At 40.0% G+C, this 23,707-nt stretch overlaps 1 protein-coding gene across 3 annotated transcripts in view; it reads left to right on the top strand.

Annotated features, from left to right (window-relative positions):
• Rhobtb3 (Rho-related BTB domain containing 3) overlaps nt 1–23,707 on the top strand; it is a 106,536-nt gene that overhangs the window by 70,090 nt on the left and 12,739 nt on the right. For 2 of the 3 annotated variants that reach the window (XM_063281692.1, NM_001107645.1), the window contains exons 5-8: nt 2,369–2,480; nt 4,852–5,217; nt 12,416–12,528; nt 15,471–15,591. In XM_063281692.1, coding sequence (XP_063137762.1) covers nt 2,381–2,480; nt 4,852–5,217; nt 12,416–12,528; nt 15,471–15,591 — 700 coding nt within the window. In that variant the 5' untranslated portion in view covers nt 2,369–2,380. Of the gene's footprint in view, nt 1–2,368; nt 2,481–4,851; nt 5,218–12,415; nt 12,529–15,470; nt 15,592–17,507; nt 23,707 lie in introns of those variants that run through there. The other variant, XM_039102150.2, reaches the window with a different exon arrangement.

Genomic DNA, 23,707 nt, shown 5'->3' with positions numbered 1-23,707 from the left:
GAATATTTGCATTGTTTAACAATTTACTGATCTTAAACTATCAAAAAGTAACCCTTTCAGTAGACAAATCTAATAATCAATGAAAGTCAATACCCAAAACATCTCTACCTTAAGTGTAAGATCTTTGGACTTAACACATGCTTGTGTTGAAACATTGTAATTTCTACAGGTGACTATAGACTTTTCATTCTCTAGAGTTCACTAACATGGCTATAATTAACAAATATAAATGATACTGATTTCTATTAAACATAAATAGCTACAATTGAGTCCATTTCTATTGTAGTGAGTATGAAATATTTTAATTTGATCAACTGTGCATTTCCATGAGATACTTAGGTAATTTATGTGGAGTACCTGGGTATCATTCTTGCTTTAATGATTTTCTTTGATAGCTGTTTCATGAGTTGGATTTAGTTTCATTTCTATTGGAATAAGAGTCTCCTGAATGGCTATTCCAGCTTCTGGAGCCTGAAATACTTAGGATCACTCCTTATCTCTGTTTCTCTCCCATGTTTCTCTTTCTTCCTAATGTTTAATGGTATAGTTACTGTGAGACACATGAGAAGGATTGAGATGTGGTCCAAGTTGGAAGAGAGACATGGATGTTTCCTTTATATTAATACTTAGTAAGAATATGAAACAGAATCAAGATAATCTTGATGCATGTGTCTGTGTATGTGCATGCACTTGTGTGTGCATTTATACGCCTGAATTGCCATTGTGCATACATGTGGAGGTCAGAAGAAAATCGTGGATGTTAGTCCACACTTCCCACCTTGTGTGAGCTAGACTGTCTTGCCGTCGTTACTGCATCACTGCACCAGCTGGCCCAGGACATTTTGATGGCCTGTCTACACTGCCCGTCTTTCGGCAGGGATGCTGAGATTACAGATTCATTTTGCCATTTCTGACTGCACAGAGCTCTGGATTTCTAGACTTACATCCTCACATTTGGTCAGCCAGTACTTCACCTCTACTTGAGCCGTCTTCTCAGGTCTCTCTCACGGCTCTCGAGTAGTAATTTGTAACTGAAATCTCGAGGTAAGAGAGTATGGTATTGCAAGAGTACAAGTGGAGGTGATAATACTAAACTGAGCATTTAAGATTTTATGTTTCAGTGAGGGATGAAGAGTTATATGGCATTCTTTTCAGTCCTGGGTAAGAGAAACCTGTGAGGTTTAGAGAACCCCACCCTCTGGTTGTACCCCTCCCCGTAGGGCATAAGTTAATAGATTTAAAAGGATGTAACCAGCTGGATCAAACAACCCTCACTTTGTAGAACTGCCTGAGCTTCCACATGTGGCTATTGCTATTTAGATTTTAAAATTAATTGAAATAAAACAAAATGAGATTCAGTTCCTTGAGTGTTAGATGCAACTCACATTTCAGAGTGCTCTGTAGCTCTCCATTGTCACACACAGTTTTGTTAGACAGAGCTATGATGAGGCTCCCAGACACAGGACTCAAAAGTCTGTTTCCTGGCTTATACAGGCCCTCTCATGGACCTGCCCTCCTGATGGTGGACTGTACTGCTAGGACCCTATACCTTAGAGGTGGCTAATTGTGAAGGGGACTGGGGACAGGAACAGCTGAAGTGTGTGGTGGGCATGGGGGTGGTAGGAGGAGAGACTGTCTTAGCATCCAGGAATAGGGGTGACATACGCTGCATGTATATCTGAGGAATTTGAGAATTTAAAGCTGAGTCTGGCTGAACATGCCTATATGATGATAGGTTTAGGAGAACAGGAATGTAGAGTATCTTTTTGTGTCTCAAAGTTTGCTTTATTGATTAATATTTTAAAATTTTGCTATGGAGATGACATCTATTTGTGCTTCTACAAAACCTAGACCTTATGACATGTGTTACCGGCCTAGTGCCAGACTAGTGTGTGTTGAGGAGAGTTTATTTTGTAAAGGACAATGTGTTGAAGAGAAACAAATGCAATTGCCTAGCTGATGAGAGCCCCCTGTGGACAGATCTAGCCATATCTACTACTGCCTTGAATGTCACAGTATTGACTTCACTGGCTCCCACTGAGGGGACTGCTGTAGCCATGGTGCTACAGTGTGTGTGTGTGTGTGTGTGTGTGTGTGTGTGCATGTTGCTTTTTTGGTTTTTCAAGAAAATAATTTTTTCTTAAGTATTTGTGTTGGAACAAAGCAAATCAATCCTCCTAAATATATTTATTTTTAATAGTGAAGATTATTTTAGTATTATATAATTATAATATATTTTATATAAAAATATGTAAAAATTATTTACATTTTTGCTAGTATTGTTGCTGGCATTGAAACCTTTTGCAGGTGTGGTTTGGAAGACACATAATCATGTTGACCTTCTAATTCTGATTTGATACATGTTTAGTTGGAGTATTTTATGATTCAAGCCTTAAATCAGAAGGCAAGTGAAAAAATGAAGAAAAGGAAGATGACGGGCTCCTTCCATGGAATTCGACCTCCTCAGCTGGAACAGCCAGGTGTGATGGTGTTAGAGCACACTTCTTACAAGTCATAGATCTTACAGAGATTGCTTTAAATTCAAGCATGCTTAGTGACCATCTGACATTCTCATTCCGTGAACCTGGGAAAAAGGCTGGGACCCTTTCAGCTGACACTAAAGCGAACAGTAGTTAAACCACACTTGTGAGAAATACTGATTCAATGTTTGAGCCTACAGACTTTTAGCATGTTGTAGAGAACTGTTGAGATTGAAGACTTCTAAAGGCCATACATAAATCCTAATTGGGTGCTGCTCAATAAGACATCTGAAAGGCAACCTTGGAATACTAGGTGAAATTTTAGTACGAACTGAAAACTAGATGTAATTGTAGCATTATTGTTAATTTCTTACCTATTATGATTAATAAGTCAGTGCTAAGATATAATTTAAATATGTTCAGAGCCATAGTGGCCTAACACCTACATTTTATTTACTTTTAAAGAATTTGTCTGGTGTGTATGTATCTATCTCTGTATGGACTTATCTTTATGTCTAGAAATAAGGCTCAATGGCAGTGTTAGCAGGATAAAGTTAAAGGTGGATTTGTGCTCAACTGTATTGTTTGTGCAATTGAGTGTAAATATAAAAATAAAACACACCATTATTAGAACATTTTGGATCAGTTTATCTTTTATATTATTTCTAAAAATAGGTACTTTTTATTGTTGAATAATGACTAGTTTATTATAATAATGTATCTATATTTTATGAAGAAGTGTAAAAGATGAGTTTGAAAGCCCCAAATACAAATAAATGATGAGATGCCATGTGGTATATATGTATTGAATAATCAGTGTGTATTCCATAAATGTGAGGTATCAGTATTTGTCAAAAAAAATGTAAAGTAGGTAGGAGAAAACTATTTGTTGAAAGAATATAAACCAAGGAAATACAAATTAGAATTGAAGAATCATTTTTAGTTTTGAAAAGTTCAGGTAAGTAAAAGGTCTGTTAGATGGTAGATTCTCGGGCCTTATATTCTCTAAGGGTTGGAAAAGACCAGCTGGTATACACAGCTAGTTGTTCTGAGTGATCCAAAGAAGAGAACATGTTCATTCCTTAGAGGAATTAACCCACACACCATTTGACACTGATAGAAGCTTCTCCAGCAGTTCTTCGTTTGGGGGACTAGATAATATAGTGTACAGGGTCGCCAACAGCATTGGGGTAGGAGATACAGCCTGTGCGTTCACAAGGCTGTTTCATGTGTCTTTCAGTTTGGAGAGCAGTGGACGGAGCACTAAATAAAACCCAGACCAGCTTAAATACCGCTAGGTGTCTCTGGGGCTGATTTGTTGTAAGGATTAGTACTGGCTTTAAAACTGCCAGCATTTCAGGTCCTGTGAGGGTCGTTGTCAGAGAAGGGAAGGTGGTGTTGGGGTGCAGTGCAGGGAGACTGACCCACAAAGGAGCTTCTCTGTGTCACAGACCCAGCCTCCAAGCTTTGTTTAAAATAAAGGATTTCTGTTGCTACTAGAATTAATTACACTCACTTAGATCCTGGTGTGCCATTCTTTGGCATGTTTCTTCTCCCATGTCCTTCTGCTCAGGTTTGCCAACAAGTAAGAGGCCAGACATCTTACCCTTAGGTTTTGTGGGAAGGACATGACCTGTGGGTATGCTGAGCTGATGGAATACTCTTCTCCCTTCAATAGGGTCAAGCTAGTGTTGGTAAATCCAAGGTTATGCTCTCCCTAGAAACCCATGGATCACAATCAACACCCTGGCTGAGGTGTGCTGAGTAGAGGGAATTATTTGCTGTTTGGTGAAGTAGATTAGTTTACTGGAAGGAAAAGAAAAGACTAGGATCATTAAGGTGATTTCAGGCAATAAAGTAGTTAGAGGCATTATGTTTTTTGGAGACATAGAAATGTGAAGCTGTTATTTCACTGTCATTAAACCATGGCCCTTGATATCGCCCTATTGCAGAAGGACAGCCTGTGTGAGAGTAGGCTCTTCAGAACTTAGGTGGATTTTTAAAAGTCAGGTAGAAGTCTCCTACCCCAATATTAAAGCATTGCATGTGAGGGAGTGTTTTGTTTTGTGATACAAATAATGAGAAATGTTATTTTATTGCACATATCATTAGATTTTCATTTTTTACTACAAAATATAAAATTATATCCTTGTGTGTTCTATAAAATGTGCTTTAGTAATTCTTGATGAATTAGTTCATATATGCATAGGTTAAGCTGTACAAAATCAGTGGTTTGTAGGTTAAAAGGGGGGCAAGTATTTTTTTTTTCTTTGTAGAACTTCACCTCATTTTTAAAGAGCATTTATTTTTAATTATTGGGGCTATAAGTGTAAAAAGTGAGCTATTATTTTTATTTTTCCCTGTGGAACAGAAAAGATGCCTGTCTTGAAAGCTGAAGCATCACACTATCACTCCGACTTGAATAACTTGCTGCTCTGCTGCCAGTGTGTTGATGTGGTCTTTTACCACCCGGAAGTGATGGGTGTCGTGGAAGCCCACAAGATCGTTCTCTGCTCTGTAAGCCATGTTTTCATGCTGCTTTTCAATGTGAAGAGCCCTAACGACATTCAGGATTCCAGTATCATCCGAACCACCCAGGATCTCTTTGCCATAAACAGAGATGCTGTGCTTCCAGGTGCTAGCCAAGAATCCTCCAGCAACCCGCCATTGCGCGTCATTGTTAAGGATGCCCTCTTCTGCTCGTGTTTGTCAGACATTCTGCGCTTCATTTATTCAGGTACCTTGTGTGATGCTCTTGGTCTGTTAAGCTGCTTAGATGAAAGGTGCTCGTGGTCCATGAGAATCTTGGTTAATTTTATATTTATCTTATCCCCTGACATCAGAGGTGAGACTTACACATAAAATATAGCATTTGCTTTATACGTAGAAATATCCAAGTTATTTTTCTTCCTGACAAATTTATTCGCCTGAAGGAAAATAAAATGGCAAAATCACATAGTGTATGATTTGTTTTCAAATCATCAGCCATCTTTAAGTGTACAACCAAGTAATATTAGATGCATTCAATATTAGACCCGTAACTTCTTCAGGTTTCATCAATGGCATCCTTTGTGTCACTTTTTTAATGCTTTAAACAGAATATGGCAGTTATTAGAAAAGTAAAAATAACATAACAATTCATTTATGAGTGTGTACCTGAAATAACTGAAAGCAAGGTGTCAGGAATTGTACAATCATGCTCAAAGTAGTAGTATTATATGCCAAACTGGTGTGTGTGACCCAAATGTCATCAATGGGTTTATGATATGTGTCTTTGATGTTATATGTATGTTATATACGTGAGATATATATGATATATATATGCAGATATATATGTATGATATATATATATGATATATATATATATATATAGAGAGAGAGAGTTTTACTCACCTCTAAAAACTAAGATATTCTTTTTTTCCATTTGTGTTATGGATATATCATGTAATAAGCTAAAATTTAATTAGGGTTTTAAAAAGAACTTGTAGTTGTTTTTTTTTGTTGTAAATGTGAAAATAATGTTGTGTTGGCTTAGTGAATAGTGGTTTATAAAATTCACAAGTACCCATAGGGCACACTACCTTCAGCTTGGCAGATTTCCATAAATTTCTGTGGCCATGTAGGTGATTTCCAAGTAGTTAGAGCCATCAAATATCTAGTTATTGACTTCTTTTGGTTCTGTAGGTTTTCATGTAGAACTTAGAATCTCATAGCTCAGACTTTTGAGTAATTCTTACTCTTTAATGTCTAGAGAACTGTGAAGGCTATTTGACTTTTCAGTGATTTTACTGATAAAATTCTATGAATTATTCAGCAGGTTTCCCATAATATCATTTAATCCTGGAAGGCACGGGAGTATTCTAAAGCATTTATGCTTTCTTTGGTATGGTAGTTGTAAAACATGTCCACACAGCCAGAGACTGAACCTGTCTGGCAGTCTCCTGGGGAAGGATGCTTTTTTTTGGCATTTTAAAGTCAGTACAGCGATGGGGAAATACAGATCGGTGGATGAAGGGGAAAGAAAAGAAAAGAGAAGAAAAGAAAAAGTTCTTCCTGTACCCTCACCCATGCCCCTGACGACAACTTTCTGAATTCTTGCAGCTACAATTAGAAAGAGATTTATTCACATAAACAGATGCTGTGGCAAATATGTAATCCTTACAACTGATGTTTTCTTGGGACTGCAGGTACTTTCCCAGGAGTACAGAGAGGGAAATGAGCTAGCTATTTGGGCCTGTGGGGACAGTTTCTGCCATTCCAGAAGCTGTGATACTGTCCTTAGTGTAATCAGGCAGGGATTTCTGTAGACTGTTCTTGCCTGGTGGAGGAGAGGGGGTTGAGGTAGAGTGGGTAAGGCATGAACTCAGTAAGAAAGCTCAATGAATCTGTCATGCAGATTCAAGGAGGCTGACATTACCTTTCAGCAGCAGAAATCTTAGAGTTCGAGGTCACCAGGGGAACCTGTAAGTATGCAGATTCTGATGGTATGGCAGGGGTGGGTGCAAATGTGAGCAGTTTTCCTACAGACTCCAAGTGATGGTAGGGCAATGGGGCTGCATCCCAGCCAGTGAATTAGGGCTTGGATTCAGTGAAGAGGTTGGGCCTGGAAGCCTGTCGTTAATTTAGGGCACAAAGGTAAATTACAAGACTGCCTGACTCAGCTAGTTGGAGCTCAGTTCTTGGTGTCCTGCCATGTGTCTGCCCAAAGAGGAAGAGTAGATCTTAGCAGATGAGTAGAAACTTGGGGAGCAAGGGAATGAATGGGATGCCTGAGCAGAACAGAGGCTGTGAAGTACGTGGGAAAGTGAGCTCCTCAGCCAGCTCAGAGCTTTTGTACATCTTCTGTACTTTTGGTCTCCTATGTCCCAGCCAGGCAGGCAATGCAGGAAGGGACATAAGGAACCTGATGCAAGTTGAGATGGAGGAGTAACTGGCTCTGAGGTTCTTATTAATCATTCTTTAATTATATATAAATGATACATCTGAATGGAGCAGAGGTAAGCTTAAGTTTTGTTTTTAAAGATACTAAAGCTGTCATTACAAGATTTTTAAAAAATGTATGTTTATTACAAAAAAGAGAAACCGCTCAGATCCCATTATCAAAACAATATATCTGATTGTCATTTGCTAACAGATCAGTACTTTAATGTTTTTAACCAAATGAAACAAAAATCTTCAGTCTACAATTCTCATCCAGTCTTCAACAGGGACTTAAAATGTTTCCAACCTCTGAACAGAGCACAGATTTTAAGGCGCATTGTGCAGTGCTTTCTTCGTGGTCCATAGGCCCTGGGTATGTCAGGGAACCATGGAGGACAGGAGTCCATGGCATGTTGTGTCACCACAGCAGCTCAGGCAGAGACAGAACCCCATGGCACAACTTGCTCAGGAATATTTGTCCTGAGCAAACAGGAGCTAAAACCCTACAATAAACAGATCTTCTGTCCAGAAAAAGTCAACTAGACCACAGAAGGTACTTTTTAAATAAAAAGGTTTCTTTTTACATCTGGGAACTGGATTGTGTGGATGTTTAAGGTGGTTATTTAGAAGCCACCTATTTCATAGACTGGTTAGCATTTTAAACTCACCAATAAGGCTTTAGTTTGTTTTCTTCTCAAGTGTTTTGAATATCTAGATAGTTCACATGTGTCTGGTTTATATATGTTAACTCTCCACTGTATAAGAGGGACACTATGTGATGGGCTAGTGTTTACTAACTAATGCCTGAGGGCAAGGGCTAAGGGCAGAGTGAGATCTACAGTTTCTGTGTTCAGGAAGTTATTCTGAAACAGCAAACACTAGTAACATTTTTATAATACTTGGCAGTTCAAAGCTGGTGAATTCCTGAGTCACATGATCTTTGGATGGTTAGAAATTGAAATATTTGTGAGAGACTCAGGAATGTAGCTTTGAGGTAGACCTGTCCCAGATGACCCAGAATCCCACCCACATCACTTACTGAAATGCAGAGTAGTCGAGGTGGGCTCGACTTGCATGGTATTTGCTCTTATTTTTGGACTTATTCTGTGGCATGCTCTTTTCTGTAAAGCAGAGGACAGCATAGGATACCCCAATGCATTAAAAAACTTAAAAAAACTCAGTGAGCAGTGCAAAGTGAGCAGCTGTACAGACCCTACCGTGTGGCCCTGCCTATCGATGATGATGCTGTCTACTGGGAACTGTTCAGAGGGTGGATCTTGTGTCAGAGGGTGGGTCTCATGTCAGAGGGTGGATCTTGTGTTAAACGTTTACACAGCAGAAACATTTGCCCTTACCTCAGGATTACTGGTTTATTAGCATTATGGCGGCAGTGATGACATGATTAGCATTTCTACTTATGAAAACAGCCCACTCCTTAGTGCCATTAAGAATTTTTTCTGGGCTGGGGATTTAGCTCAGTGGTAGAGCGCTTGCCTAGAAAGCGCAAGGCCCTGGGTTCAGTCCTCAGCTCTGAAAAAAAAAAAAAAAAGAATTTTTTTCTGCTTTCATTCTTAGTTATTGGCTCTTGGTGAGTTGTTTTTAAACGCCTAAGTGGCCCCTTGAGTTTGCCTGGTAATTTAGATTATTTGATAATGGCTTGCTTTTATATAGTCTTTTGAATGGAGGTATTATATAGGTGTTCTTTGGTGAATATAACTTTACTTGTATTAACTGGATATAAGTTTTACTTAACAATGGTAAAGGTCAATGCAGAGATTGTATCTGTGTTCTCCTTCAGCTAGGATGAATGGAGACAAATCGGAATCACTTCTCCTGCTGCCTGTGTGCCACTAACTGGATATTGATGTCTTGGATTTTTAAAGTGGGAACATGGTCTGTCAGCAGCAGCCCTCAGACTGCATTAGGAGCCCTGGGAGGTTTTAAAACATATTAGTGTCTGGAACCCTACCTCCAGGAAGTCTGAGTTAAATAGGATGAGGTTTCCTCTGATGTATTTTACAAACTATCTCTCTTCAGGTCAGTATAATGCATAGGTACGATGGAGAAGCAATCTGTGCTCCATTGGTTTCTAAGGCATTCCATATATCTATGTGCCTTTTATTTTTTTTCCTAATGTATGTGGTTTATTTCATAGTGGTTAGGGAAATGGCAGAAAAGTTAGCTACAAATTCAAAGGAAAGTTTCTTCTCACTGTAGTCATTTCAGGACTCTACAGATGGACATGGGACTAGCATATAGCTTTCTGAGGTGTTGGTGTCAAAACTGGTATGCAGGAGTCTCCCATGCTGGAGCCAATTCCTCAGCAGAGTAAAAAACTGTTCTGTGATGCTCAGAGGAGGCAGTGTCTCCAGTTTTGTTTTGTGTGGTGGTCTTGCTGTCCAGTCTCTGGCTCTTGAGTATCCACAAACACCTTTGAGATCTATGATCCTGAGAATGCTGCCCAGCCCTGGCAGAGGGCACTCAGTTAACCTGTTATCAGCAACCAGAAGGCCAAGAGGCTTCAAGAGAGAAAATGTTTTCAAGAATACCAAGGTTTAGCAAGGATAGAAATGGACCTTCAAAACCAGAAAAAGGCTTTTAGCATCCTCTCCAAATAGGAACAATGAGCAGGCATGAGTGTCCCAGAGTCACTCTTGAGTTCAGGGCTCCTGACATTTCTACGCAGACCTTCGTCTATGTGCATGGGGGTTTCTGGAAGGATGACCTAAGGAATGTGTTAGATTGTGAAGAGATTGTTTGTGCCCAGATAAAATCTGGGAAAGAGTGAGCAAACAGTTATCCTTAGAGACTCATCATTCTTCTGGAGTGTGAGAAGGAAGGGGATCTAGCAGGTAGGTCAGAATAGAACAGTTGTCACAAGTAGAACAGACAGTGGTGAGCTAGAGTCTAGCCGGCACCTGTGTGGGCAAGCCGACTGTGTTTATTCCCAATTCCATGGTCTGGAAGGCTTAGATTTGGCCATATTGTGAGTGTTTATATGGTGGGGATAGCAAATGCTGAAGCTGAGGTGAGAAGTGGAAGCTACCCAGCAACACTGAAAGCTGTAACAAAAAGCAGATGCCAGGGCTGGAGAGAGGGCTCAGCAGTTAAGATAATTTGCATGCACAGGACCCAGGTTCTGTTTCCAGTACCCATGTGATTGTCACTCCAGTTCCACAGAATCTAGCACCCTTTTGGGTTTTCTTAGCCACTGAACACATGTGGACACTTACATACTTGAAGTCAAACATTCTCACACATAAAACTAAACCAATCTTTAAAAAAATAAATAAAAGTAAAAAACCAGTGCCAAGAACCCTGGAATCTGGCCCTCTGGTTGGCTTTGGTTCCAACTGCTAGATGCTGTCTGCAGTGGCCTGACTCATTAGCTTAAGATGTGAATTATTTTATACTCTGCCTCAGTCTCAATCACGAAGGCATCTGCAGAGTGATGAATACAGGCAGTGGCACACCAGAAATTGTAGATTAGGAACAAATAGCAAAGAGTCTTGATTACCTGCTCCAAGAGGTAGAATGACTTCCTTGAAGTAACACCAATAGTTCATGGCAGAGATAAAGCTGGAAGAAGGGCCCCATTACTGTGTCTGTGGCAGGATGTTTTAGTTTTAGTTTTAGATGATTGGACTTCCTGTAAACCATGGGGCAGATGTGGGCAATTTCTTGTGTGGTGGTTTGAGTAAGAACGGCCCCCAAAGACTCATATATTTGAATGCTTAGTTTGAAAGGATTATAAGGATTAAGAGGTATCACCTTATTGGAGGATGTGTGTCACTGGGGATGGGATTTGAGGTTTCAAAAGTCCAGGCCCGGGCTCTCTTTCTTTGCAGATCAGGAGGTAGCTCTCAGCTACTTCTTCAGGGTCATGTATACTCCCACCATGATGATAATGAACTAAACCTCTGAAACTGTAAGCAAGCCTGCAATTAGATGCTTTTTTTCTTTATAGGAGTTGCCTTGACAGCAATAGAACAGTAACTAAAACACCTTGGAACACCATGAGCATAAATCATACTTTTCGAAAACTTAGCTTGGATAATAGGTTGGATCCCAAGCTAAAAGGTTGTGAAGGAGCAGGAAGGCTGAGAAGAAAAGTACTATAGGCCATGTGAGAGGAGCATTTTGGGTAAAGGCCACCATAGAATTACAGGAAAGAAAAGGGTTCACAGAGTATGTGGCATGAGTGAAGGAGCCCAAGAAGGGTAGCTTTGACGTTGGCCAAGATGGAGACTAAGTTCAGGAAAAGACCTGGCAGCTGCTGCTGCTGCAGTGGCTGGATCTTAGATGGAGTGTATCAGAGGACCACCTCATTGCCTTTCTCAGGTTAACTTTGTAGGGTTTAAGAGCAGGTATCCCATTCTGAGCATGACAGTACACAAGGCCTTCTGAATTAATGTTTCTGCCATGTGCCTCTCCACACCAATGGTAAGTAAGCTTTGCTCTCCACTGGTAGTAATGCAATTCCAACATCACCTGAGAAAGAACATACCCACCTTTGTCCTGGGAGCAAATAGGTAACTTTCAAGATTGCTTTTCACAGAAACTCATCTTGGCTGGGGCTGCTAAGTCACTTGCTTGAGTACCTGCTTCAGAAATGGCAGCTGTCAGAGGGGAAGATGGTTTACATGGTTTTCAACCATTTTAATACTGTGGCTCTTTAATACAGTTCTTCATGCTCTAGTGACACCAACCATAAAGTTACTTTTGTTACTACCTCATAACTGTAACTTGCGATGGCTGTGAATTGTAATGTAAATAACTGTGCTTTCTCCTGGTCTTAGGTAACAACTCCTTTGAGAAAGGTTAGTCCCCCACAGGGGTTACCACCCACAAGTTGAGAACCACTGGTTTAGGAGAAGGCAAACAGATCTGTTAAACACATATTTCAAAAGACATGTTTGTAATTGAAGAAGGGAACATTTATAATCTAAAAAGAGACCCAGCTTTTCATACCTTTTACTCACATAGGGATATCTGATGTATCTAATTCTTTACAGGTGCTTTTCAGTGGGAAGAACTTGAAGAAGATGTCAGGAGGAAGTTGAAAGATTCAGGGGATGTTTCTGATATAATCGAGAAAGTTAAATGCATTTTAAAAACACCAGGAAAGGTAAATTAATTTGATTCTGAATTATAGCTTGTACACTTTGGTGATTATAAGTAACATTGAGTCACTAGCAAAGTTAAATAATTTATTAATATAAATGTTTTCACTATGTATATGCTTCTGTTTAAAAGTATTTACAACAGAAACATATGTATATCCTACTAAGACTTTATGTGGGGATTAAAATGTGTTAGTCATGCCTTTGAAAGGTTCATTTGTGAATTCTGTCTTCAAAACACCCCACTGGAGCTCTGAGAACACAGAGACCAGCCTGCCTCTGCCTCCAGAGTGCTAGGATTAAAGGCATGCCCTGCCCCTGCCTGGCTGCTGTGGAGATGAAAGGCTGCCTGGCTCCCACACTTGGACCTCTGGGAGAGATGATTTCACACATTATTTAAATCTGGATAGCCTTGTTCCTGCACGAACTTTTCAAAGAGTTCCAAGCAACATAGTTAACCAAATAGACAGTCGAGGAGTCTCTTGAGTACATATTCAAAATTAGAAACTGGGTTCAAGGTTGTAAAAATACTGATGTTGTATGGCTATAAGATTGCAGTGATTTAGATTGTACAGAATCTGTAAAAGTTTTAAACTTATATTTGTTAAATTTTAAGACAACTGTATTGCACAATTTAGTCAGTTTATTCTTATTTCAGATCATGTGTAAGCAAATTGGCTATGGTAGATTAAAAGGGTAAGCTGTGTGCAATGCTTAGGAAAATATACATTTTCTCAAAATATAAGAAAGACATTCCTTTAGTTATTTTTTACAGATGATTTAATTCTAGGGCCCACATTACTAACATTTAAAGTTAATAGTTTAATGATGTAAAAATTTTTCATTCCCTGATTTAAAAAGTTGTTTTTATCTTCACTTAGTATATGTGTATATACACACATGTACACAGTCATGTGTGCCAAAGAGCACATATATGTGGGGTTCAGACAAGTTGGTTCTTCCTTCCACCATGTGGGCTCTAAGGATTAAACGCAGACAGCAAGTGTCTTTGCTCACTGAGACATCCCTCTGCATGCCCTTTCCCCTTTGTGTTTGACTTCAAACTTTCCTACTAGCCCAGGCTAGCTTCAAACTTGTAACTTTCCTACTAGCCCAGGCTGGCTTCAAACTTGTGACTTTCCTACTTTAGCTTCCCTGATGCTAGTCTTGCATATATGCAACCATACCTGGCTTGTACTAACTTTTCATGAAGATTCTTAATTTTTAGTTGAGAAAAAATAACAGAGAAACAAAGAATTAAGAGATAAGATCTATTGTTTCAGTAACACAATGCAATAAGCATCCACAAGTTAGCCAACCTTATAGGAGTCAAAGGTTAATAATACCTCTCTTTCAACCTAACTCAACTAAGTAACTTGTAAAATGCACAAATACGGGTTGGGGATTTGGCTCAGTCGTAGAGCACTTGCCTAGCAAGCGCAAGGCCCTGGGTTCGGTCCCCAGCTCCGAAAAAAAAATAAGAAAATGCACAAATACCTGTATTGCATTTATTAAAATTGTCTGATGAGTTAATGTATGAACCAGGAGAAAATACCCCCACACACTCCACATGCTTCATACATAGTATAAGATTCACTATGTGCAAATTCATAACCTTTATCTACAGGGGACATGTGTCTTTTTCTTTCTCTGATTTGGCACTCTCTTCTTTGAGATACTGAGAGTAACATCACCGCTGAGTGGTGAAGGGACTGTGATTCTGTGACCCTCATCCACCCTTCTACCCTTTCTGTTTACCAAGTGTGTCATAGGAAGGTAACAGAGCACCAAGTTGGCACTTGGGAGCATGGGTTTAAATTCTGAGTGTGTTATGAATTATTGCTTTTAAAGTGGGATAAAGCTGGCCCTGCCAGCTCTCTGATTCTGGGTGGGTTTGACTGTCACTCTTCTTACGTGTGTCTGTTAATCACTTGCGTTCTAAATGCCGGTTCCCCTGTGGGTGCTATAGCACAGGGTTGAGACCTGACAATGGAGGACCAACACCCGTGTTACTTCTTTCCCTCCTATTATGCTTGTGCGGTTCATGCCGGGAGGACAGTATTCTTTTCTTCCTTCACAAAAGATTGGAAACTTCCCTTCAAAGTAGATTAGCGCAGGTAGACATCACTTGCTCTGATTACCAGAGCCTTAAATATGACTTCTTAAGGGCAGAGGTTCTGGATTCCCCAGCTGACTGAAGATGGGAGTTCCAATGAGTATGAGATTCAAAAGTCCAACCAAGGATCTGATGATGTCATCAATGATTAGTAAAGTAATTTTAATAAGAGCCATAATGAAGTGGTTCCAATGAGGAATTGTGACCACACAATTTAAGGTTGCAGCCCTAATTTGGACAACTCTACTTGAAAATGTTAGGACTTGGCTTATTTCACTGTAAAGAAAAAAACAGAAAAGATACAGAAGTGTGGAGGCAAGTGAAGGGAGCTAACCTTGGGCTTCTCAGATAGAGACAGAGTGTCTGCATAGACCTCAGCAACAAACTAGGTGCCAAAGCTGAGGTAGACCAAGGCATTGTGGGAGGAGGCTAGCAGCTGGGCAAGGACAGAACTGTCTGGAGCTGTAGATCCAAGACCTCAGGCTACACACACACACACACACACACACACACACACACACACACACACGTATGTGATGTTCACTCTTTAGGAGAAAGCCCTGCTAAGCTGGGCAAGGACATGTGCAATAAAGAAGCACGTATTTACCCCTTGATGCATGAGTGACTCTCAGGGATCTAGGATCCGTAGGTTTCCTGGCCACCACTTAGCAAATGGCCTGGTGCTAGTCACGGACAGGCATCAGGTGAAATGCTCCAGGATCCCCCTCAGAGATACGATTAGAATCATGATTTCCTGTTTGCAGTTTTCCCTGTTTGTTATCAAAGCAAACTGAACAGCTTTCCACTTTGTGCTGTGCTTTCTCCTGATAGATTAATTGCCTGAGGAATTGCAAGACATACCAAGCCAGGAAGCCTCTGTGGTTTTATAATACATCTCTCAAGTTTTTCCTTAACAAACCAATGCTTGCCGATGTTGTCTTTGAAATACAAGGTATGGCTCAGCTGTTACAGAGGTCACTCTGCATTTTTATTTCTTACTTGCTTCCCTTGAGCTCTAGTTCAGCTTTAAGTATGTAAAGTAATATCAGCCGAATCATAAAGAAATCACTTTATAAACTAAGAAAGGGAATTGACATTTCCCCTCCGTCCATATCTCACTTCCGTGTCTGTGATGGGGGTGGGGGTTGATCTTTAATGTGTCATCTCTGTTTTCATTTCTGTGTTTCTTAAGATCCTGATTTTAATTCATCTGAACCCAGCTGTCTTAAAAGCTCGTTATCTCTTGCTTGATTTATTTAATTTTTTAAAAACATTGTCTGACCTGCATTGGGCATCCACAGTTATTGCTGACTGTATCCCCGGCAGCACTGTGAGAAAACTGCCTCTTATCTCTGTGGGAAATAATGTTGCCTAATTTTTAAAAAGATGAGCTGTCTTAGAAGCTCATTAATAATTACTTGCATGGATAATTCTGCCACATTACTAGATTAAATGCATAATCTTAAAGATAAATTGTTAGATACCTTCAATTACACAAGTATAAAAGGAGTTGTCTACAAATAAATTAAGTAGAACTTTAGATGAGCCATTGTAAAGAGGGAGATGTTAATTCTAATTTTGGGGCGGAACTGTGTGGGAGCTGACATAGCATTTACTTTTCAGTACCTTTACCCAGCAATATCTCTCTGCTTTTAACTTTACTCCTATGTCAAGAAAACTGGGACTCAGAAAGTAAGAGAGACTTGAGATATATTTAAAATGCCGCAGGGGAGTGAGACAAGAAGAAGCCATAGACTATCTATAGCTCTCTCATGAGGTTAGAAGACCCTCAGCTGACTAACCAGTCACTAGCAGTGGCACACTCAGATTTATTAACTGCCGAAATGAAAAGTCCAAAGCATCTGTCTACAGCCAGCTTCATAATACCCATTTGTAGGTGGAGAAAGTGTCCTTAGAGGCCCAGCCAGTGGCAATTCCAGAACTAGCTCGTAGGGGAATCCTGTTGATGGAGGCATTTGTGGAAGTCCCTGGGTATTCTGTAGACCAGAGAAACACCAGGTTGGATAGCTAAGCAGCTTTGCATTCCAACAGAAAACTCTACATCCATTGTTAGGAAGAAACTTAAGCTATAAGTTAGAAAGATTTCTCTTTAACAAATTAATTATCTCAAGTCCATTTTGGAAGAATTTCTGTGTTCTGATGAAGGTAACTGATGGTGCTAGAGCTGGCACGTGCTCTGTTGCAAATAACTTCTCATGGGTCACTGAGGTCTGTCCTTTAACCACATCTATGATGTACAGCAGATTAGTCACATGCTGAACCTACTGAAAGACCCACAAGAGTTCTGGGGCCACACAACAACTTAGAGTCGACTTTTCATGAGGGGTAAATGTGGTGGGAGGGTCTGAAGTGTATGTGGTGAACATATATGTGTTAGTCCTGCATCTAGGCTGAGAAGTATGTTCTGAGGAATGTCTTCCAAGATATGTGTGTTAAACAAGTTGCATCTGTAGGCCTCCTGGATGGTGCTTGCCTAATAGTTGTATGACCAGGGCTAGCCAGTTTCTCACCACTTGCACAGTATTTGATACTTATAATATACAATACAGTCAGCCCAGAATTTTTTTTTTTTAATTTTAAACAGGGTATCTGGCTGTACTGGAGCTCACTATGTAGACCAGCCTAGCCTCGAACTGAAAGAGCTCTAACTGCTGCCAAGTGATGAGATTAAAGATAGTACCACCACACCTGGCTGTGGGATTCATTTCTTTTTGTTGTTGTTGGTGGTGGTGGTGTTGTTTTTGTTTGTTTGTTTGTTTGTTTTGGGGGGGTATTCGTTTCTTAAGGAATGGTCAAGTTCTACTTTTTTTTTGCCTGCCTCCTGCCCCTTTTCCTTAAATAACCTAGGTCTCCTTGGTTGATATTCTGGATGTTCATAAAGCCTCAATTTTTTTCACTGAACTCCGGGCCCACAGAAGCAAGAAGAGGACATCAGACCCCATGGGACTGAAGTTACAGCCATTTGTGGATACTGGAAATCAAAACTCTGGGATAGTAGCCCTCAGCCATCTCTCAGCCTCTCATTCGTGCCTTGCACTTGTGCTGACTGGTAGCATCGCTCCCATATTTACAGTTAGCACAGCAGGCTTTTGCACAAAGCATTATGTCAGAATAACCTGCTGACAAGATTTTTGAAGAAAATATGCAACACATGGAAAGTAGAGATTCTTTCCCTTTTAATCTCTTGCTTCTCCTCTGCTGTCACTTCCTGGCCCTTTCTGCCTGCCCCTGCCCACTCCTCTCCATGTGCAAGGACTCTATGCTTCCCAGTATCTGCACATAACTTCAGGCATTGGTCCTATGGCTAGCCACTCACCTTTGTAAAAGTTACATTATTTATTTATTTGGGGTGTATGGTGTGTGCCCCAACAGTCAGGTGGAGGTCAGAAGACAACTTGTGGGAATTGGCTTTCTGTTTCTACTACATGTTCTCCAGGGATCAAACTTAGGTTATATGGTTGCTGATAAACCCTTTACCCACTGGGCCATCTCATAAGCCTCACCTTGATGTTTGTTTGTTTTGTTCTGAATTTCACTTGTTTGTTATAGTGTAACCAACCACTCTTTGAGTTTATAATATAATTACGTTTCTTTTTTCCTCCCTCAAAACCTTCTCATATATTCCTCTGTGTTCTCCAAATTTATGGCCTCTTTATTTCACTAATTGTTATTGAATGCATATATGTACATGCATATATATCCCTAACTATAAACTGCTCAGTCTGTGTAACATTCAAGGCTAATTACTGGCACTGAACAACAGATTTGTGTGCTCTTTCTAGGGAAGCCCACCTCTCCCACTCCCAGCTTTCCTCAGCTGTCTGTGCTTCTTTGTGTAGGGTTGAGGCCTCGTGGGCTTTTCTCATCCACTTTGGCATGTTTATTGATTAGCTCAAGTTTGGGCAGTTGTGTTGGTGAGACTTTATTTGTAGCTTCTGCCCTTACTAGGAGACACAGTCTCACAGCCAATTCTTCCAAACACTCTGCCTCCTCTTCTACAATATTCTCTGGGCCTTAGATGCAGGAATGTTCTGTAGATGTATCAGTTGGGACTGGGCTCCACAACTCTGCATTTTGATTGGTCTCCATTTGTTGGAGAAGTTTCGTTGAGGAAGGGTGAAAACTGCAGATATTTACAGATTGTTGTTAGGTATTATGCTGCTCATTGATGTACTTCCCCGGTGCCATAGCTGCTTGAGACAGTTGGAGGCTTCCCTCCTTTGCAGGCTTGCTTGATACAATAGACTATGTTTTGGGAGTCTCTTGAATAGCCCTGGCCAATAACTCAAAAGAGGAATTCTTTTGTCTGATACTGGAAATTTTTTAGGTTATCTTTGGCTCTTGAAGGTAATACCATCAGCTCAGATGAAAAAAGTTCATTAAGACTATATATGTATACTTATACACATAATTACATGATTATGTCATTTGTACCCAGTAATTCCCCTATCTGGACAATGGTCCTGTTTTCCTTTTCTGATTGTTGTCTTTAGTATGGGCTATGAATTCATACCTGGATATTTGGAGCTAGGAGCCTCCAATGAGAAAGAACATATAATGTTTGTCTTTCTGAGTCTGGAAAGACTCGGTATGCTCTTTTCTGGTTCCATTCATTGACCTGCAAAGTTCATGGCTTCATTTTTCTCTATAGCTGATTCCACAGTGTGCAGGTAGCACATTTTCATTATCCCTCTATCAGTTGTAGGACATTTACATTGTCTCCATTTTCTAGACCTTGCTTTTTGAGACAAGGATTGTTCACGGGGAACTGTGACTTGTTGGTTAGGGTAGGCTCATAGCAAATTATCTGTAGTTCCTGCTGCTGCTGCCTCCCTTCCCTGGTGGGACAGCAGCCTGTGCTACTGGCAACTTGTTTTATGCAAGTTGTAAGCATTATGCTCAGTTCTTAAGCTGTCATAGGAAGTGCTTTATAGACTGAAGCCCTTCCTCAGCTTTATCTCGTGGTCTAGTGATTTGTTTGTTTTGATGTTACTTTGTTTTAATGGAAATGGCTGTGCGCAGTGTGACTATGTATTTGACTTGTGATTAATCATTAATTTAAATGTTTCATACCAAAAGCAGGAAGGGCAAACAGTCTTACATTTAAACTATTTATACTCAAACTAAGACAAACCCTTAGAGTATTAGTTGGATAATAACTCTCCCTAAACCTTAATTACAAAGCCTTTTATAAGTTGTAGTGAAATCTTAACCAAACACGCATCTTTCACTGTACATTTTACCTGAAATATTTACAATTCAAAGAATATTGTGAAAACGTCATGTTTGTAAGCTGATTGACATCCAGATGTTATTTCAGTATCTTTAACAAGATTAAAGACGTAATATTGGAAAGATAATGTAAAAATGAAATTAGTATTTATTTAAGCATATTTCTCCATGTGGCAGTAGTAATACATTTTTGGCTTCTTCACTCCAGTTGTGGTTGTGGACGTCACACAACCTCTTGAAGTTTTCTGATCCTAAGTGAGGAACAGCTGGGTCCAGGGCAGATACGTTGCTACCCTTGGCTGAGTAGATAGTGACAGACTGAAAAGTCCTAGCTGGGATTTGTGCCAAGATGAATGTTTATATAGACTTGGTTGTGTTTCTTTCTGTTTCTGGCCCTTTACTGTTGATCAGAACTGCTAGGAGAGAAGATGCTTGTAGAGTTTGATGAGTGAAAGTTTTAACAGACATTGTCTATTCAAAATGTGAAACACTGTAATCTTCTCGCCTATAAATGGGGACTCAAGTTTCCACTTAAGGAGCGGCCACAGGGGTTTCAATAATGCACACAGGGACTAGCAGATACTGAAGTGTGAACTCCATTCCTCTCTCCTGCTGTGACAGTTGAAACTGAACTGAGGATATGGAGCAACTGCTACTGGGGCTGGAATGAACATGGGATATAAAACCAAGACATGGAGTATTACCAGTGTAGTAGGAAGTCATGTATAGAGATAAACTTATTCAAAAATTTCAGTTAGAAAACATGCAAATGAGGCATAGATAGGGCTCCTCCACATTTGACTCCATGTTAAATAAAACACTGTTTAACAAAACCTCATTCCTTTCCTACTTACTTAACACAGTCCATGTTTTAAATTTTTCTTGAGGTGAACAAGTGTCTATTTTTCCCAAGCAGCATTCCTAAATTTTACTGTTCAAATCTGATATAATAAAAAGGCACAGCAGATGCATTTTACTTCAATACACAATCAAAGATATCTTTAATGACCTATGTCTAATGAAGAGCAAGTGGCTTTGTAATCATTTCAGGTTTGTTCTTAGAAAAGTTTTCTGAAATTATTACATGGAATGGATATGACAGGAAAAGATACTCAGCCTTGGCATGTTCAAAGACCAGATTTATCTTTTAACAAAAATTATATCTTCTATATACCCTTATATAATCACTTGCAATCAGTTGCCAGCTGTTATATAAACACTATATTCTGTTAGTGTTTACATAAATATACTGTTTAAAACAGGTAACTATGGGCTGGAGAGATGACTCAGTGTCAATAGCTGTTCTTTAAGAGGACGTTGGTTGGTTCCCAGAACCTATGATGACTACCTATAACTCTACCTTCATGGGATCTGAAGGTGTCTTCTGGCCTCCACAGGTGCACACACACACAGATCACACACTAAAACAACAAAACAACAGAAAACAAGTAACTGTAGTTAGGTATTACATGACATTTTCACAACATAAGTTTTACAACACCAAAATAGTTATTTAAAGGGTGTGAAATAAAATTTCATATTCCCTTCACTAAAAGTATAATGGTTTTCAAAACTAAATTTTAATCTTTAAATGGCTCTCATATCAGCCAGGCATGTCTTTATATTTGGCATCTACACCATGCTTGTAATCTCAGTGTTTGAGAGCAAAGACAGGCAGATTCTGCTGGCTTGCTGTGCAGGCAGTCTAGCCAAAACATGGTAACAGGTTCATTGAGAGAGCCTGTTTAAAGAAAAAAAAAAAGTAGAAAAGAAATTGAATCCTGATGTAAACCTCTGGCACACACATCTTGTAGCATTATGAACAGAAAGCTCTGTTACAATTTCCCCTGCTTATGAAATCCACCCCTGTCTACTATCCACTAGATAGTTTTAGTCAGTGTTAATTCATCTGCTTAATTCAAGTGATAAACCATCCAGTTTGTTTAAGCTATGCTCCTATTTTTCAATTGATGCTCTATCTTGAAATAGTTTAAACCCTAAATTTGTAAGTCAAATTGCATTGCCAATTTGACTTGCTTGTTAATTGGTCTCACAGATATATCCAGCATGCTTCAATTGTGGAAACGGGCCCTTCTGGTAAATGATGCTGCCACTCTGTGGCTGGGAAGGCTGTGGTGATGAAGGGAAGATGCAGTGCACAGATGGTGTTTGCTGTTAGGAGTAGGAGGCTCTCAGGCTGTCTCCTTGCTCCTGGGAGTGTGGCTATGCAAATCACAGTGACAACTGTCTGTTCAGATGGCAGCATCAGTGGTTGATTAATGATCCTTAGGATATATTGGCTTTGGGAAATCTCTTTAGATGGACCTCTTTTCTTCCTAGGACAAGAAATATTTTGCTTGGACTTAGAAAGGTTGGAGAACCAATAAATTGTGAATATTTTAAAAGAATATATATGTATGATAAATGTGAAATCACTTGCAATTATTGGGCAGAATATTGTGGTTTGGTTCATTGCATTTCTTTCTGGAAGGGGACAGCTTTGTGGTTCCCATTGTCCTGGTATTCTCCATAACTTGAATTCCCACTCTACCTTCCTCATCTTGGTATCTTCCATTGTAGTGCTAAGAATGTATTAGTGAACCCCCAAAACTGGACAGGCGAATCACAACAGAGTCTTTATTCAAGCTAGCCCTTCAGACCACCATTGACTCATAGCAGGATGCCCTACCCCAAATATCTTATCGGGGTGAAGCTTTACAGAAAGCTACAAGTGGGGGTGGGTTGAGTGTGTCTAGCCTAGCAGGCATCTAATTGGAGACCTCCTGTGACCTTTAACATAACTGGCTGCTGCTGGGAGTTAAACCATAAACTTAACTTCTGCTCCCCCCTGCATGAGGCAGGGGTGGGTTTGTTGGCAATTAACTTGGAAATACCGGATTTATTGTGGTTAGCCTAGAAACTGGAGTTAGGCTAGGGTTTTATTGTGGGATAACTAGGAAACTAATGTTAGGTACTGGCCTGTTAGTTTACCTGAGTTCAAGTTCTCTAAAATGGAGTCTGAACTTAAAAGATTTGGTCTCTCACCATTTCCATCACCATCACCATGATAATGGGTGTCCAGTGATAATTTGTGGGACAGAAGGCCGTTATATGGATTTGTGGTCTCCTTACATGGTAGACATTATGACAACAGGAGCCTCACAAGTTCCATGTCATCTCATCTGGTGCAGTCATTGTAAAGTAAAACAGTATCTGAAAAACTCAGGAGTTTCCCTAGAGAGTCGAGGTGGAGTTCAGGGTCTCCTCATTTTACAGAAAAGGCATTGCTTGTGTGCAGCAGTGGGAGAATGATGTGGCCATGATCATCAACTCTGCAATGTTCCAGAAGTCAAGACTGAGTACTTTGGCTTGGCTCTGGGGAGCCTCTTTGCCATTCCTCCTGTGAGGTGGGCTCTCTGCTTTGTGAAGCCTGACCAAGACAGTTCCGTGAGGTTGGTCACAAGGTTATGATTAAGCTCTTTACCTGGGCAAAGTTGGCAGTATTCCAAGTCAATCAGCATGGATAGATGCTGTTCTAAAAACACAAGGAAAAAATTGTCATTTCAGTTCCTTGATCTTAAGGAGATCCAAACTAATACCTATTTGTCTGGTTTGCAGATTGTTAGGTTCTAAGGCAAGTTTTAAACTCTTTCTGTTTCTCAGCTGCTATAAGAAGCCTCTGGAGCAATGCCAGTTATCTCCCTAATGTGGCTTCTGCATAGCAGCCTGGCCCATCATGGTCAGTGGCACTCCAGTTAAAACACACTGGGAACCCCACGGCATTACAGTTCTTGATTTGTTTACCTCTCTCACCT

This window comes from Rattus norvegicus, chromosome 2 (genome assembly GCF_036323735.1).
Source record: "Rattus norvegicus strain BN/NHsdMcwi chromosome 2, GRCr8, whole genome shotgun sequence".
Lineage (NCBI taxonomy): Eukaryota > Metazoa > Chordata > Mammalia > Rodentia > Muridae > Rattus > Rattus norvegicus.
This window is presented reverse-complemented; position numbering and strand designations above follow the sequence as displayed.